This window comes from Lutra lutra, chromosome 16 (genome assembly GCF_902655055.1).
Source record: "Lutra lutra chromosome 16, mLutLut1.2, whole genome shotgun sequence".
Lineage (NCBI taxonomy): Eukaryota > Metazoa > Chordata > Mammalia > Carnivora > Mustelidae > Lutra > Lutra lutra.
The window spans coordinates 42,946,451-42,962,550 of record NC_062293.1 but is presented as its reverse complement, the minus strand read 5'-3'; the positions used below and the strand labels follow the sequence as shown (position 1 = coordinate 42,962,550).

Below are 16,100 nucleotides of genomic sequence, written 5' to 3'. Positions count from 1 at the left end.
ACACCTGATGCTGGGAACCAAACGATCCAGTACAATATCCCTAGGAATACTGCTGTCACCGACAGCCTACCGGCTCCAGCCAACACCACACCTTGTTCCTTCTTGTTCTTGCCTGAGGACTCCAAGGACATGGTAGCCTATATCCCATTACCAAAATGGCGAAAGTAGAAGCATTCTTGTTAGGGCCTGCAGATGACAATACGCTTGCGCGGAAGGCTGCTGTGTTGTGGGGCGGGAGGGGAGCATTCTCAACACGCCTGCGCAGGAACAGAGTAGTCTTGGTCTGTACACAAACACCAATGGATGAAGAGCCCCCATGTTCCTGCGGCTGCGCTATGACCCTTAGAAACTCTCCGAGGCGCCTGCGCTAGACCTCAGGTTCCGCCCTCTTATCTTAGTACGCTGGCGCAAGGCAGAAAGGCGGGGCTTAGGCCCTCCAGACGAATGCCAGCGCGGCTGCGCGCTGGGGGGTACCCGCTCACTGCGGCTGCGCGGGAGCCCGGCCGCCGGCTGTCACTGCGGTTGCGCGCGGCGAGCGGCGATCCCGGGGCGCCTGCGCGGGTGGCTTTGCGGGCGCTCGCGGTAAGTTTGCGCCAAGTGCGCGGCAGCCGGGACGCAGACGGCGGCGGCGGCGAGAGGCGGAGCCCGGGGACCACCCCCCATCACCCTCCCCGCAGTCACCTCACGTACCACAACCTCACCTAACCTCTCACCCCCCCTCCGATCCCCCCAACCCCGGGATGGCAGCGCCCGCCAGCCTTCCCGGCCGGACCAGCGGTCGCCAGCGCCGGCTTTAGCCTGTGGGACTAGGCCCCGCCGAGGCCTGACCCCGGGAGCCGGGACCCACCGTGCAGCCAGCCGCCGGGCCGAGGCTGAGGGGCCGCTCCCCCCTCACGACCCGTGGGGAGGACGCTGCCGTCCCGGGGACTGGGGGCCGGGGGGTGGGGGGGAGCCAGGGCGAGGAAGTCGGGACCCGTGTTGGGAAAAAAGAAGGGGGGCCGGGGTCAGGAGCGCCCCCTCCCCCCGCTTCCCCCCTCCCCCCGGGGTTGGGGGGGCCGGAGCAGAGAGCGCCCAGCCCGGGAGGTGGATGAATGTGGGAGAAAATGGAGACCAAGACGATCGTGTACGACTTGGACACGTCGGGGGGGCTGATGGAGGTAAGAGTGGCCCTCCTCATCCCCTTCCCCCAGCGCCGGGAGGGAACCTCCGCCCTCCGCCCCACAAAGCCGGTCCTGAGCTCACAGCGCAAAAGGGCCAGAGGAAGGGGGGCTTCTTCCTCACCCAGACTCTCCCTCCCTTCTTTGCAATTCGAGGGGCTGAGCTCAGCCTCCGAGGACGTTTGCAGCAGTTTCACCTACCCGCCGCCCTGGATTCGCTCTCCCGAGGCACCAACCCACTCCATGTCGTTGCACCGGCGGTCCTCCCCACCCCCTTCTTGTCGGCCCCTTTGTGCTTCCCCAGCACGTCCGGGTACCGGGTTTCAGGCCTCTTCAGAGCCTGGCTTTGGAGTCCCCCACTGTCCATACAAGGAAGTGGCGAGAAGGGAACCGCGCACCCTCTCCCCATCCCCCTACCCTGATCCTCCCCATTTGGAAGAAGCTGTTCTCGTTGTGCTGCAGGAAAGCTGTTAGGGTGGGCTCCCCCCGGTTCCGGGGGCTGAGAGGTTCTGGGAGCAGCTTGGATGGGAGGAAGAAGGACAAAAGGGGGGAGAGGGGTGGGTGACGGAGAAGCCTTGCCGGGGGGGCGACGGACCGCCCGGGAGCTCCGAGTGTGCACACACGCCGTTTGTATGTGTGTGCAGCAAATCCAAGCTCTGCTGGCTCCCCCCAAGACGGACGAGGCAGAAAAGCGGAGTCGGAAACCTGAAAAAGAGCCCCGGAGAAGCGGCAGGGCCACCAACCACGACAGCTGCGATAGCTGCAAAGAAGGTGGGGATCTCCTGTGCTGTGACCACTGCCCGGCAGCCTTCCACCTCCAGTGCTGGTAAGGTCTGGGGACCCCTTTGGAGCTCCTTGGCGGACCCTTCTCGGTACATTCCTTCACCCGGCCTACCCCTGGCTGCCGAAATAACGGGCGCTTGCCGCCGCTAGCTGACTTTCTGCAGCGGCTGGGGCGAGCGCCTCCCCGCCCCCAGGTGTCTGCCGGGATCTGGCCGTTTGGGAGTGGGGGGAGGAGCAGCAGTGGGTCCGGACCCCGAGGTGGGGGTTGGGACGAGTGAGGAGAGCCCCATCTGGGATTGGAAGGCTCTGGGTAGCCGGGACAGAGCCGGCAGGGCACGGCCGGCGGTGGCGGGGGAGGAAGGGGAGGAGCTCCGGGCCCTGTGCCGCTCGCCTGCCCGCGCGCCCGCCGCCCTCGGGCTCCTGCCGGGCTGGGCTCTCTTGCGGGCGGGCGCGCGGAGCCCTCGGCCGCCGGAGTTGGCCGGGTCCAGACCCGAGGGGCCGGACACCCGGGCGCTTGCGGCTGTGGAAGAAATCATGGAGGGTGTCTCTCGAGTCCGCCTCTTCTCCGCTTCTCTGTTTACAATATGGCGACCTGCCTTTAAATTATATTTTTATTCTCAGCGCCATTTTGGCTGCATATATGATTTGCAAACGTCTCCCGGGGAACGGTGGGGGTAGAGGCCTGGAGTCCTTTCTGCAGAAGCTCCTCAGGGACCCGGGCTAGGATTTCGCCGCTTTGGTCCCCTTTCTCTGGCTCCGCTTGCCCCCTGTTGCCTCTCGGAGCTGCCTCCCTCTCTCCCTCCCCTCCCCGCGCTGCCGCCTCTTAGGAAATCGGGCCGGGTTAGACAATTAAAATTGCCCTTGGGCGCCGATTTCACTTCTCCGCTCCGGATCGGCGAGCCCTTCGCGGCAAAATTCTTTGCTGCCGGGGTGGGATTGTGTGCGGTTAGCTCCGCGAGGGCATTTTTAAGGAGCAGAGAGCTGGAAAGCTGTGCGCTTCCCTCCGCCCCCCCCCCCCCCCAACTGAACGCGAGAGGAAGGGAGAGACGGGAGAGAGAGAGAGCGAGAGAGGGAGGGACCTGGGTTGATCGCCCGCTGCGTGATCCTCCTCAGCAGCTCAGCCCAGAACAATCCGGCCAGGAAGAGTTTAAACTCCAGCTTCTGCCTGGAGAAACCATCTCCACAGAAATCCCACATCTGCTTAGGGAACCCAGACAGCGTCGTGTTGGGATGGGTCTTGTTCTGTTGTTCAGCAACAGTTGACTGATGCAGGCGTTTGTGAGAGCGGGAAAGAGAGGGGCTTCTGTTTGTTCCCACCCGTTTTTGATGTTGCCTTTTTTTTTTTTTTTTTTTTAAGTCTTCTGTTTAAAAAGAAAAAGTGACCTTTTCCTTAAGCTCTCTACACTGTTGCATTCACATTCCGTCTCTCGGTTTGTGGACTAGTGCCTACTGTGTATTTGTACTAATTGGAGGTTTTGGAACACTTATTAGACAGATGACTGATACTGGGCAAATTAAGTCTGTGGTCAGAAGTTATGTAGGAAGCTCCCATTACTATTCCCCAGATACTTTTGCCCAGGAGGGCACCCCATCTGGGCTTGTAATGTTGCAGGGACAAAAATGGTTATCCTGGAGGAAGCTTTGTTGCTGGTTTTAAATTTTTATTACCAGGTGACTAATACCAGCAGGAAGGGTCTGTGGTTTTTAGCCTTTGCTTCCTGTAAGGTGTAATCCACCTGGAGAAAATACCTCTGGTCAAGTTTTCCCGTGTTCTTGAGCAAAGAAGAGATTTGTATCTGGATATGTATTTTGTTTATCAGTTTTTTCCCTGTTGCTTACATTTTTTATTGTGCTTGTTTGATGCATATGCTCGTACTGAATTGTAGGCTTCTTGATGTAAAGTGTGGGTGTTTCACCTCTAGGATGAAGCTAGGGTTAGCTAAAGGAGAAGGGTGATCTCCATATTGAGAATTTTATAAGCTCTTTATCTTTAGCCTCCTGTGTTTAGTAAAGCTGAGATTGTTTATTAGAAACTTCAGGTATGGAAAAAGTGTGCTGTTTTGCCTGAGTTTGGGCTTCAAATTCTAAAACCTAACCTCTGGATCTTCTAATTAGATGAGTGTGAGTCTTGTCAAGTTGTAACAATTAACAGTTTCTGCTTCTGCTAGGAAAGAGGGAGGTATTTGTAGCTGTTGGTGAGACTCAGACTTGCCCAGACTGTGCATTTCATTGAATACTTTCTTTCTTTCTTTTTTTTTTTTTTTTAAAGACCATCAATGGGAACCGGTAATCAGAGATTGAAGAATCCTAGTAAGTGAGGCAGGGTTTATTTTACATCTCCAGTTCCCTCTTTGAAGATGCCAGTACTGAAGGTACCATTGATTTAGCAGAGTTGTTATATAAATTACAAAACATTCTGGATATTGGTACAAAGGCAGGAAGTCTTCTTTCAAGTGAGGCTTATCCCACTTTCCTGCCTCCTGTTCCACACTCTTTCCAGCCCAAGTGAACTACTTCATTAATCATCTCCACGAGAGTAGTCGGGTCCTGCCTTTGACAGTCTCAGACCATTTTGATTCCTGAGTGTGCCCGCTTTAATTCATGCCATTACTGATTACTTGTGCCCTGTAGGAGTGCAGTTAGGTGTGGCTATATTTTCTCTTGCTTTCCTTTTCAGCTGGCTATGACTGGCTTACAGTTGACCCTTGAACAATGCTGTGGGCTTAGGGACACTGACCCCCATGCAGCCAAAAATCTACATAAGTTTTGATTTTTCAAACACTTAACTACTTACAGTGGGCTGTTGACCAGAAGCCTTACCGGTACCACCAGCAGTCAGTTAACACATATTCTGCATGTTGTATGTATTGTACACTGTATTCTTACAACACAGTAAGCTACAGAAAAGAAAATGTTATGGAAATCATAAAGAGAAAACGTATGGTACCGTACTCTAAAAAGTCTCCATAGAAGAGGACCTGCAGTTCAAATGCATGTTTTCCAAGGGTCAGCTGTATTTAGATAAGCACAGAAATGATCATTTTCCTTACGTATAGAATGTACAAGAGTGAAGATGGAGGTTTTGCAAACCCTGTTGATCATAATTGTAGTGCTATTGCGGGTCTTCGTTCAAAATTCTCTGGGACCATCCTTTTTCTGTCTCTAGTGCATCTTGCCAGCTTGCCTCACAGTGAACAAGATCTAATAAAATGTTCCAGAAGTGATTTAGGCAAACTACCTCCTGGGCTTAGTGACATAGTCATAACCACAGGGGATTTTTCTAAGATAAACTACTGTAGGAAATGACTGGTAAGATAAACTGTTAATTGTCTTGTCTTTTCTCGGGGGCCAGTGCTCTGTATGAGGAACCGTTCTCTCTTCCCAGTTAGACTGGGAGCCCTATTTCTGGGTTCCCTGTCATGATCCTTTGGGTGAGGGAATGAATTGTCCTGTGCTCTGTATCATGACCTCGCTGAAGTATTAAACTTAAGGAGGTGATCGTTTAGTTTTTAAGTAACAGTGTGATCATTTTATCTGAGTTTAACTTGTTTATCACTTATTCAGAGTGGTAGTGGGGGTTACTAAACCTGCCCCACGAACTGGAAAGAGGTATCTTTTTAAGTGTTTTCTGGTGAACCTGACCCCTATCATAATTCTCATGCTTAGTTGAATGTCATGATTAGTTGAACTTTCTGAAAATACTGGTCTCCATGGAATGGTCCCTAAGAATTGGTTTAAAAAAAAAAAAAATAACTGGTGGAGCTCTACTTGCCCCTAACCATCTTTCTGTTTGAAATGGATTGAATTGTTCTCACTGATAAAGTGGGCACCATAGGCCATCAGTAATGAGGCCGAAAAAACTGGATGTTTTTCTCTGATTGTTTTCTCGTGGCATTTTGCTCCAAACGGACTGAGGGATCAAAATGGTCTGAGAAACGCATCTACCTCAGCAGACCTCAGCATGGTTGCTTCCCGTCAGACAGATTTCTGTAGCATTTGCCTCCGCATGTTATATTTGGAATTGTTGGCCGGCTTTCCTCTCTTCGGTGTTGGCAGTGAGATCCAAAATGAGGTTTTCGAAGAATGAGAGTAAAAAGGTCTCTGTGCACAGGCAAAACTAAGCTCAGCTTGGAGTTTTGCATATTTAATTTTCAGTGAGTCATAACAAGAAAGGTTTCACACATAGAGTAGAAAACTGCGTTGCAGAACATCTTTGCTATTTGAACTTTTCAGAAGGTGATTTTTTTTTTCTGATTTTGTTGCATTTAGCTCCTCATTAGAAAAGTACCAGGCTAGTGCTGAATTAAAATACATTTAATTTAATGTTATCTTACGAATCTGTTATTTCTGACATTTGAGGTGCTTGGAAACCTGGCACTGAAGAACTGGAGGGGTCGGCATCTGGACTTCCTCCTGTCACCCTGCCTCCTCTGTAGTAAAATGATTCAACAATAAACAAACCTAATTTGGTTTTATGTGTATTTTATCTATTTATTTTTGCATCTGCTACATTGCGTTGGAATCTGGGTGTGTATTACTGTTTTTAAATGTTCCACTCCGGCAGGGAGGGTCCAGTAACATTCAGCTTTAGCTCAGTTTTATATGCATGCTTTGTAAACTTAACGTGGGGCTTGGGCTCATTCTCGTGATCAGAGTGCTTTGTTTCGAATGATAATATTTAGTATGAAATGTTTGCTCAGAATTGGGTGTGATCTGGGGGCGCCTGGGTGGCTCAGTGGGTTAAGCCTCAGTCTTTGGCTCAGGTCATGATCTCAGGGTCCTGGATGAGTCCTGCATCAGGCTCTCTGCATAGCAGGGAGCCTGCTTCCCCCTTTCTCTCTGCCTGCCTCTCTGCCTACTTGTGATCTCTCTCTGTCAAATAAAGTCTTTAAAAAAAATGGGTTTGATCTAGGATCTAGGTGGCTTTGGTTAAGAAAGGATGCATCTGGCGCCTGGGTGGCTCAGTGGGTTAAAGCCTCTGCCTTTGGCTCAGGTCATGATCCCAGGGTCCTGGGATCGAGCCCCACATGGGGCTCTCTGCTCGGCAAGGAACCTTCTTCCCTTCCTCTCTCTGCCTGCCTCTCTGCCTACTTGTGATCTCTGTCTGCCAAATAAATAAATAAAATCTTTTTAAAAAGAAAAGAAAAGGAAGGAGGCATCAGAAATTTTTTTAAACTGGAGGAGGAGGTAGTGCTCCTCACAGGTAACAGTGTTTGTGTGACCTAAGGCAAGTATTTCATGGTACTATTGTGGGAAATTTGGGGCGGGGGGGGGGGTCTGTCCCCAAATTAATCGCCATACTCAATGAGAGGTAGAATACAGTTGTAAACTCAGCAGTTTCCTGCTGCTCCCTAAGGCTCTCACAGTACTTTATGGGTGGGCTGTATTAAAATATTAGGACTGCTTTTGGGCTTTGAAATGACTAGTGTATTGTTTACGTGTGAAATCATGTATAAGACATATTTAGGTAGCATCTTCATTTATAACTGGAGAAGGGATTCATGTTGATCTGTTTTGAATTCTTAAGTATGTCTTCAAGAGAATTTTTTTTTTAAGATTTTTTATTTATTTACTTGACAGAGAGACACAGCCAGAGAGGGAACAAGCAGGGGGAGTGGGAGAGGGAGAAGCAGACTTCCTGCTGAGCAGGGAGCCCTGGTGCAGAGCTCGATCCCAGGACCCTGGGATTATGACCTGAGCTGAAGTCAGATGCTTAACACCTGAGCCACCCAGGCGCCCCTCCAAGAGAATTTTTTAAGCCAAATCGTAAAATAGAAACAAATTATGTAATTTGAACTGAAAAAGGAACCAAATAGTCACTACTGTGTGTTACTGAATGAGACAGTGGTTTTTATTAAGCTCTGAGTGAAAGGACGAGTGATAACTCAAAAGGGCTCAGTGAGTTTTCAAGGTTCACCCTTGTAGGGTTTATCTGTACTTCATCCCTTTTTGTGGCTGAATACTATTCCATGTATGGATATACCACATTTTGTCTATCCATTTATCAGTTAATAGACATATGGGGTTTTTTTCTACTTTTTGTTATTGTGAATAATGATGCTGTAACATTTGTGTGCAAATCTTGTGTGGACATCTGTTTTCATTTCTCTTGGTTGTATATCCCAGAAATGGAATTGCTGGGTCACAGGGTAACTCATGTTTAACCTTTTTTTTTTTTTTTTTTTTTTTTTTTTTAGATTTTATTTATTTATTTGAAAGACAGAGATAGCAAGCCAGAGCATGAGGTGTGGGGGACCAGAGGGAGAGGGAGAAGCAGAGACTCCCTGCTGAGCAGACACCCACCCTCACCTCCTCAGTGCAGGGGCTCCATCCCAGGACCCTGGGATCATGACCCGACCCAAAGGCAGCTAGATGCTTAACCAACTGAGCCATCCAGGCGCCCCCATGTTTAACCTTTGAAGAACTGCCAAACTATTTTCCAAAGTGGCTGCACCATTTTGCATCCTCACCAATACATCAGGGTTTCAGTTTCTCCACATCCTTTCCAACACTTGTTATTATCTGTCTTCTTGATAAAAGCTATCCTATGGGCAGGAAGTGCTATAGTTTTGATTTGCATTTCCCTAATGACTAATGATCCCAAACATCTTTTCATGTGCTTATTAACCATTTGTATATTTTCTTGGAGAAATGTCTGTTTTGATCCTTTGTCCAGTTTTTTTTTTTTTTTTTAAGATTTTATTTATTTATTTGACAGAGATCACAAGTAGGCAGAGAGGCAGGCAGAGAGAGAGAGGAGAAAGCAGGCTCCCCGCCGAGCAGAAAGCCCGATGCGGGGCTCAATCCCAGGACCCTGGGATCACGACCTGAGCCGAAGGCAGAGGCTTTAACCCACTGAGCCACCCAGGCGCCCCTGTCCAGTTTTTTTTTAAGATTTTATTTGACAGTGTGCAGAAGCAGAGGGAATGGCAGGCAGGGGAGAAGCAGGCTCCTGCTGTGGGGCGTGATGCCACCAGGACCCTGGTTGGAGTTGTGATGGTTATATTATTATGATAATGCAGCACTGGCTCCTGGAAATGCATTCCTATTTTAAGGTGCCAGAGTTTTAAGTCACCAGAGCAGGGGAGGGGGGTTTGCTTTCCCACCTCTACTGTGCTCTTCCTTTGACATAAAAGTCCCCAGGGAGGGGGCACCTGGGTGGCTCCGGGGGTTAAGCCTCTGCCTTCCTCTGCCTTCAGTCAGGTCATGGTCTCAGGGTCCTGGGATCAAGCCCTGCATCAGGCTTTCTGCTCATCAGGGAGCCTGCTTCCCCCTCTCCCTCCACCTGCCTCTCTGCCTACTTGTGATCTCTCTTCTCTCTGGCAGATAAATAAATAAAATCTTAAAAAAAAAAAAAGTCCCCAAGGAGTACAAACATGGCCAGCTGCATTGCCATTCAGTGAGTGACACTTATAAGAGCACCTCTGCATAATGCTAGCCTCCCGAGAGACTGGACAGGAGTACAGCTGTCCCCCTGCCAGTTTCCTGAAAGAGGAGGACATTGTATTCAGTGCAAGTCCTAGACCAAATTTCAGAAAGGCACTTTGGTATTGCGGATTTGTCACCATGCCCAGGACACATGCACAGGTCACTAGCTCACTGCTTTTCCCATGACTTGAGAGCAGTTAAGAAGAGTAAGAAGGTGACTCCTTTTTCTGCCTGCCATTTATAGATGTCAAAGTCTTCATCCTTTAAGTCTAACATTGTTTCTGAATCTAGGTCTCAGCAAATAAGAATAAAGATGAAGTGTTAGCACATTTGTATGGGAGGCAGAAGACACTGAGGGGTACAGTAGACACTGATAAAAGGAAAAACCATTGCTTTTGACTCCTTGTCAAAAAAGAACTTGTCTACTATGTAGACCTGTTGTTGCATTCATAGTAAGCAAATTCCAAGTACACCTTACAGATTGGTGACATTTTGGGTAATATATAACTTGACTCACTCATTCAAAAAGCTACTTTCCCTTTTGCAACCATGTATTAAATGCTCACTACACCACTCAAAAGCCAGGGGCTGACACGTATCCTCTGTTCACTGCAGTGCCATATGTAGTGGTATTACAAATGAGAGACGTGCAAAGACAAGCACTTAGTTGGGGAACAGAACTGATGTCTGCTGCTACCAAGTGGATGATACCTTTAACAGGAACACACGGTCACTATTCCTTTCCCCTTAATTAGGTTTGTTTCCTGTATATTAATAGCATTGGTGTTTAGTCTTTGCCCTTCCCCTGTTTTTCTGACAAACTATACAAGATATATCTCCCGGGAAATGTTTCCCAGTCTTGAAAAGACAAAAGACAGGGAGTGTAACAGTGGGGCGGGGACTCCAAGCCTGAACCTAGCGTCAGTGTTTCCCACTGATGTGGACTCTGCATGAGGCTCCTTTTTGAAATAAGCTAGAGTGAACAAGAGAGGATTCTTCGCAGGGTTTGAATTTAACCATAGCCAGAAGACATCACTCTACCACCAGGCCAGGCAAGGGTGAGGGAATCTCTCAATTACTAGCAAGCTTGAGTATCAGGGTGGAAGGAACCCTGTTTGCAGCAGCACGAACACATTGGCCGTCTTGTATCCAGCTGTGATCCTTAGATGGATGTTGAATAGTATTTTTCTCCTGTCTGCAGTAGTGCAGAGAAGAGAGCAGAGAAGCTAATAAAATGCATAGGACTCTTTAAGTGGTTGTAGATAAGTCTCCTCATTACAAAACTGGGCAGTGAGCAGCTACTCTTATTCTTTACACCAGACCAGGTCTCCTGTGATGAGCTGGGTGCTTTTTAATTTCCACATTCACTGAACCAGCAGATAGAGTTCTACTGATTACTGGTTCTAGTGAAGCTCTGGAGATATTAGAGGGAAATTCTACAATGAACTTTTTCAGTTTTCAATCATCAGTTATTAGAACGCATTATGAAAATTATACTTTGTTAATCTCATTAAATGTGTCTAAACCTATACCTTTTTGTAGTTCTTTCTATACAAAGATTAGCTATATTCAATTTTCCTTGATCTTGCTGGCCATTTTTTTGAAAGAGCATCTTAAATGTAGGGAGAATTCTGTTAATGATTTTGGCCTTTGATAGACATTGTCTTGCTTTATCTTTTTTTTTTTTTTTAAGATTTTATTCATTTATTTGACAGATCACAAGTAGGCAGAGAGGCAGGCAGAGAGATGGGGGGGAGCAGGCTCCCCTCTGAGCAGAGAACCCAATTCAGGGCTCAATCCCAGGAGCCTGAGACCATGACCTGAGCTGAAGGCAGAGGCTTAACCCACTGAGCCATCCAGGTGCCCCTGTTTTGCTTTATCTTTTGTTTGTTTGTTTGTTTGTTTGTTTGTTTTTTCATCCTTTGGTTGTAGTCCTCATGGTTTTGCCTGGCTTAGATAACACTTAGCCATTCTAGCTTAACTTAATTCTTTTTTTTTTTTTTTTTTTTTTTTTTTTTTTTTTTTTTTTTTTTTTTTTAAAGATTTTTTATTTATTTATTTGACAGAGAGAGAGATCACAAGTAGACGGAGAGGCAGGCAGAGAGAGAGAGAGAGGGAAGCAGGCCTCCCGCCGAGCAGAGAGCCCGATGCGGGACTCGATCCCAGGACCCTGAGATCACGACCTGAGCCGAAGGCAGCGGCTTAACCCACTGAGCCACCCAGGCGCCCCTGTCCAGTTTTTTTTTAAGATTTTATTTGACAGTGTGCAGAAGCAGAGGGAATGGCAGGCAGGGGAGAAGCAGGCTCCTGCTGTGGGGCGTGATGCCACCAGGACCCTGGTTGGAGTTGTGATGGTTATATTATTATGATAATGCAGCACTGGCTCCTGGAAATGCATTCCTATTTTAAGGTGCCAGAGTTTTAAGTCACCAGAGCAGGGGAGGGGGGTTTGCTTTCCCACCTCTACTGTGCTCTTCCTTTGACATAAAAGTCCCCAGGGAGGGGGCACCTGGGTGGCTCCGGGGGTTAAGCCTCTGCCTTCCTCTGCCTTCAGTCAGGTCATGGTCTCAGGGTCCTGGGATCAAGCCCTGCATCAGGCTTTCTGCTCATCAGGGAGCCTGCTTCCCCCTCTCCCTCCACCTGCCTCTCTGCCTACTTGTGATCTCTCTTCTCTCTGGCAGATAAATAAATAAAATCTTAAAAAAAAAAAAAAGTCCCCAAGGAGTACAAACATGGCCAGCTGCATTGCCATTCAGTGAGTGACACTTATAAGAGCACCTCTGCATAATGCTAGCCTCCCGAGAGACTGGACAGGAGTACAGCTGTCCCCCTGCCAGTTTCCTGAAAGAGGAGGACATTGTATTCAGTGCAAGTCCTAGACCAAATTTCAGAAAGGCACTTTGGTATTGCGGATTTGTCACCATGCCCAGGACACATGCACAGGTCACTAGCTCACTGCTTTTCCCATGACTTGAGAGCAGTTAAGAAGAGTAAGAAGGTGACTCCTTTTTCTGCCTGCCATTTATAGATGTCAAAGTCTTCATCCTTTAAGTCTAACATTGTTTCTGAATCTAGGTCTCAGCAAATAAGAATAAAGATGAAGTGTTAGCACATTTGTATGGGAGGCAGAAGACACTGAGGGGTACAGTAGACACTGATAAAAGGAAAAACCATTGCTTTTGACTCCTTGTCAAAAAAGAACTTGTCTACTATGTAGACCTGTTGTTGCATTCATAGTAAGCAAATTCCAAGTACACCTTACAGATTGGTGACATTTTGGGTAATATATAACTTGACTCACTCATTCAAAAAGCTACTTTCCCTTTTGCAACCATGTATTAAATGCTCACTACACCACTCAAAAGCCAGGGGCTGACACGTATCCTCTGTTCACTGCAGTGCCATATGTAGTGGTATTACAAATGAGAGACGTGCAAAGACAAGCACTTAGTTGGGGAACAGAACTGATGTCTGCTGCTACCAAGTGGATGATACCTTTAACAGGAACACACGGTCACTATTCCTTTCCCCTTAATTAGGTTTGTTTCCTGTATATTAATAGCATTGGTGTTTAGTCTTTGCCCTTCCCCTGTTTTTCTGACAAACTATACAAGATATATCTCCCGGGAAATGTTTCCCAGTCTTGAAAAGACAAAAGACAGGGAGTGTAACAGTGGGGCGGGGACTCCAAGCCTGAACCTAGCGTCAGTGTTTCCCACTGATGTGGACTCTGCATGAGGCTCCTTTTTGAAATAAGCTAGAGTGAACAAGAGAGGATTCTTCGCAGGGTTTGAATTTAACCATAGCCAGAAGACATCACTCTACCACCAGGCCAGGCAAGGGTGAGGGAATCTCTCAATTACTAGCAAGCTTGAGTATCAGGGTGGAAGGAACCCTGTTTGCAGCAGCACGAACACATTGGCCGTCTTGTATCCAGCTGTGATCCTTAGATGGATGTTGAATAGTATTTTTCTCCTGTCTGCAGTAGTGCAGAGAAGAGAGCAGAGAAGCTAATAAAATGCATAGGACTCTTTAAGTGGTTGTAGATAAGTCTCCTCATTACAAAACTGGGCAGTGAGCAGCTACTCTTATTCTTTACACCAGACCAGGTCTCCTGTGATGAGCTGGGTGCTTTTTAATTTCCACATTCACTGAACCAGCAGATAGAGTTCTACTGATTACTGGTTCTAGTGAAGCTCTGGAGATATTAGAGGGAAATTCTACAATGAACTTTTTCAGTTTTCAATCATCAGTTATTAGAACGCATTATGAAAATTATACTTTGTTAATCTCATTAAATGTGTCTAAACCTATACCTTTTTGTAGTTCTTTCTATACAAAGATTAGCTATATTCAATTTTCCTTGATCTTGCTGGCCATTTTTTTGAAAGAGCATCTTAAATGTAGGGAGAATTCTGTTAATGATTTTGGCCTTTGATAGACATTGTCTTGCTTTATCTTTTTTTTTTTTTTTAAGATTTTATTCATTTATTTGACAGATCACAAGTAGGCAGAGAGGCAGGCAGAGAGATGGGGGGGAGCAGGCTCCCCTCTGAGCAGAGAACCCAATTCAGGGCTCAATCCCAGGAGCCTGAGACCATGACCTGAGCTGAAGGCAGAGGCTTAACCCACTGAGCCATCCAGGTGCCCCTGTTTTGCTTTATCTTTTGTTTGTTTGTTTGTTTGTTTGTTTGTTTTTTCATCCTTTGGTTGTAGTCCTCATGGTTTTGCCTGGCTTAGATAACACTTAGCCATTCTAGCTTAACTTAATTCTTAACACCTAATTCATGAGACATCTTTGACTGCAGGCCTTAGTTTGTTGGTGTTGAAGTAAGCTGGATGGTAAGAAAAGTATCTGCAGTTCATTTAAGTTAGTGGGAAAGAGCTTATGTCCAAGACTTGAATGCTTGCTGCATATGAGCTTTCCTCAAATCTTACCGCTTGTGTGCACACATTCAGGCCTTTAGGGTGATCGTTCTTTGGTTAGGAATCATCTGAGAGAAAAGTGGGCCAAAGGGAAAAAAAACTATGGTGCTCTGTCTCTGAGAGGTCTGTTCACCTCCTAAATAGGTCACTGGGGGTGTAACTGGAAGGCTTCAGAAGCCCAAGTCAGCACTTAGCTGTGGCATCAAACCACGACAGCACAGTTTGACAGTATGCCCAGGAGATTACTTCAGTCGTGTCAGGTGGGGAGTTTTGAGGTTTATGAGTAAAATGGGGTTTATGAGTAAAAAGAAAGAGGGAATAGGCCCTGTGCTGTTTTGGTGCAAATCATATCATTATTCTCTATCTTTCCTTTTAAGACCCTTTCAGAGGAGGGTAAATGAAGCAGAAATCCTCCTTAGGGAAAAGCAGCTGGGTTTTAAGTAGAAACCTGCTCTCTCTGTATTTAGTTGAATTTCAAATAAAGATTTTTTTTTTAATATTTTATTTATTTATTTGACAGAGAGAGATCACAAGCAGGCAGAGAGAGAGGAAGGGAAGCAGGCTCCCTGCTGAGCAGCAGAGAGACTGATGTGGTGCTCAATCCCAGGACCCTGAGATCATGACCTGAGCTGAAGGCAGAGGCCTCAACCCACTGAGCCACCCAGGCGCCCCTAATTTAAATTTTTTTTTAATTGTTTGTTTTTGTTTTTGTTTTTAAGATTTTACTTATTTATTTGTGAGAGAGAGCACAAGATGGGGGAGGGTAAGAGGGAGAAGCAGACTTCCACTGAGCAGGGAGCCCAACATGGGGCTCCATCCCTGGACTCCAGGATCATGACCTGAGCCAAAGGCAGCCGCTTAACTGACTGAGCCACCCAGGTACCCCAAGACATTGTTAGTGTTTTTAGTTTTCCCAGCCTTTATACAATTTTAGATCTAGTATCTATAAGATAGAAACTGATCCAGATTTCCCTAGCTGTGTACGCCAAAAAAAAAAAAAAAATGTCCTGGCTTTTTCCTTGATTTGACCATGGAACAGTACCCAGTTTTCCATACCTCTGAGACTCCTCTGGAATACACAGTTAGAGTTGTTGATTCTTCCTTCCAAGGAAGAACATTCCCTGGGAACATCAGAAAGTGTCTGCTGAGGCCAGAATGGTGACTCTTCCAAAACACTTAGGCTCCAAAATCTTATCAGGAGGTGAATAAATGAAACCCATTTTCTTTCTTTCTTTCTTTTTTTTTTTTTTTTTTTAAAGATTTTGTTTATTTTTATTTGAGAGAGAGAGTGAGAGAGTGTATGAAAGGGGAGAAGGTCAGAGGGAGAAGCAGACTCCCCATAGAGTTGGGACCCCGATGCAGGACTTGATCCCGGGACTCCAGGGTCATGGCCTCAGCTGAAGGCAGCCACCCAACCAACTGAACCACCCAGGCTCCCCGAAACCCATTTTAAAATGTTTGCAGCCACCTCCACCTCTCCATCATGGAGAAGCCAAGATTGCCAGAATAGCCAAATAATGATAGATAAGGCCCTGTGGCACCCAGTCTCAGCTTGTCAAGAGAAGTTAGCAGGGGCAGCACCTAGTGTAACTGTTGGTACTCTACCCTCCCACCCTCCTTTTGCTGCCCTGACTCATAACCCTGTTCTCCAGGTGTCCTTCACTGGGAGGATGCCACCACAGCCCAGCTCTGCATAGAAGGCAGTGAAATTTGGGGACCCAGTCAGCTAATTTGAAAGGATCGTACGCCTGTGGAAGTGACGCAACTAGCGAAGTTTCTCAATGGGGCACTTGTAATGGCCTGGCA

At 47.2% G+C, this 16,100-nt stretch overlaps 1 protein-coding gene across 2 annotated transcripts in view; it reads left to right on the top strand.

The window, feature by feature from the left end:
* The first annotated feature begins 429 nt into the window (after positions 1-429).
* Positions 430-16,100, top strand: part of PHF12 (PHD finger protein 12) — a 45,483-nt gene continuing 29,812 nt past the window's right edge. Inside the window, exons 1-2 of one of the 2 annotated variants that reach the window (XM_047707327.1) lie at positions 430-582; positions 1,802-1,983. In XM_047707327.1, the coding sequence (XP_047563283.1) occupies positions 445-582; positions 1,802-1,983 (320 nt within the window). In that variant the 5' untranslated portion in view covers positions 430-444. Of the gene's footprint in view, positions 1,158-1,801; positions 1,984-16,100 lie in introns of both variants that reach the window. The other variant, XM_047707328.1, reaches the window with a different exon arrangement.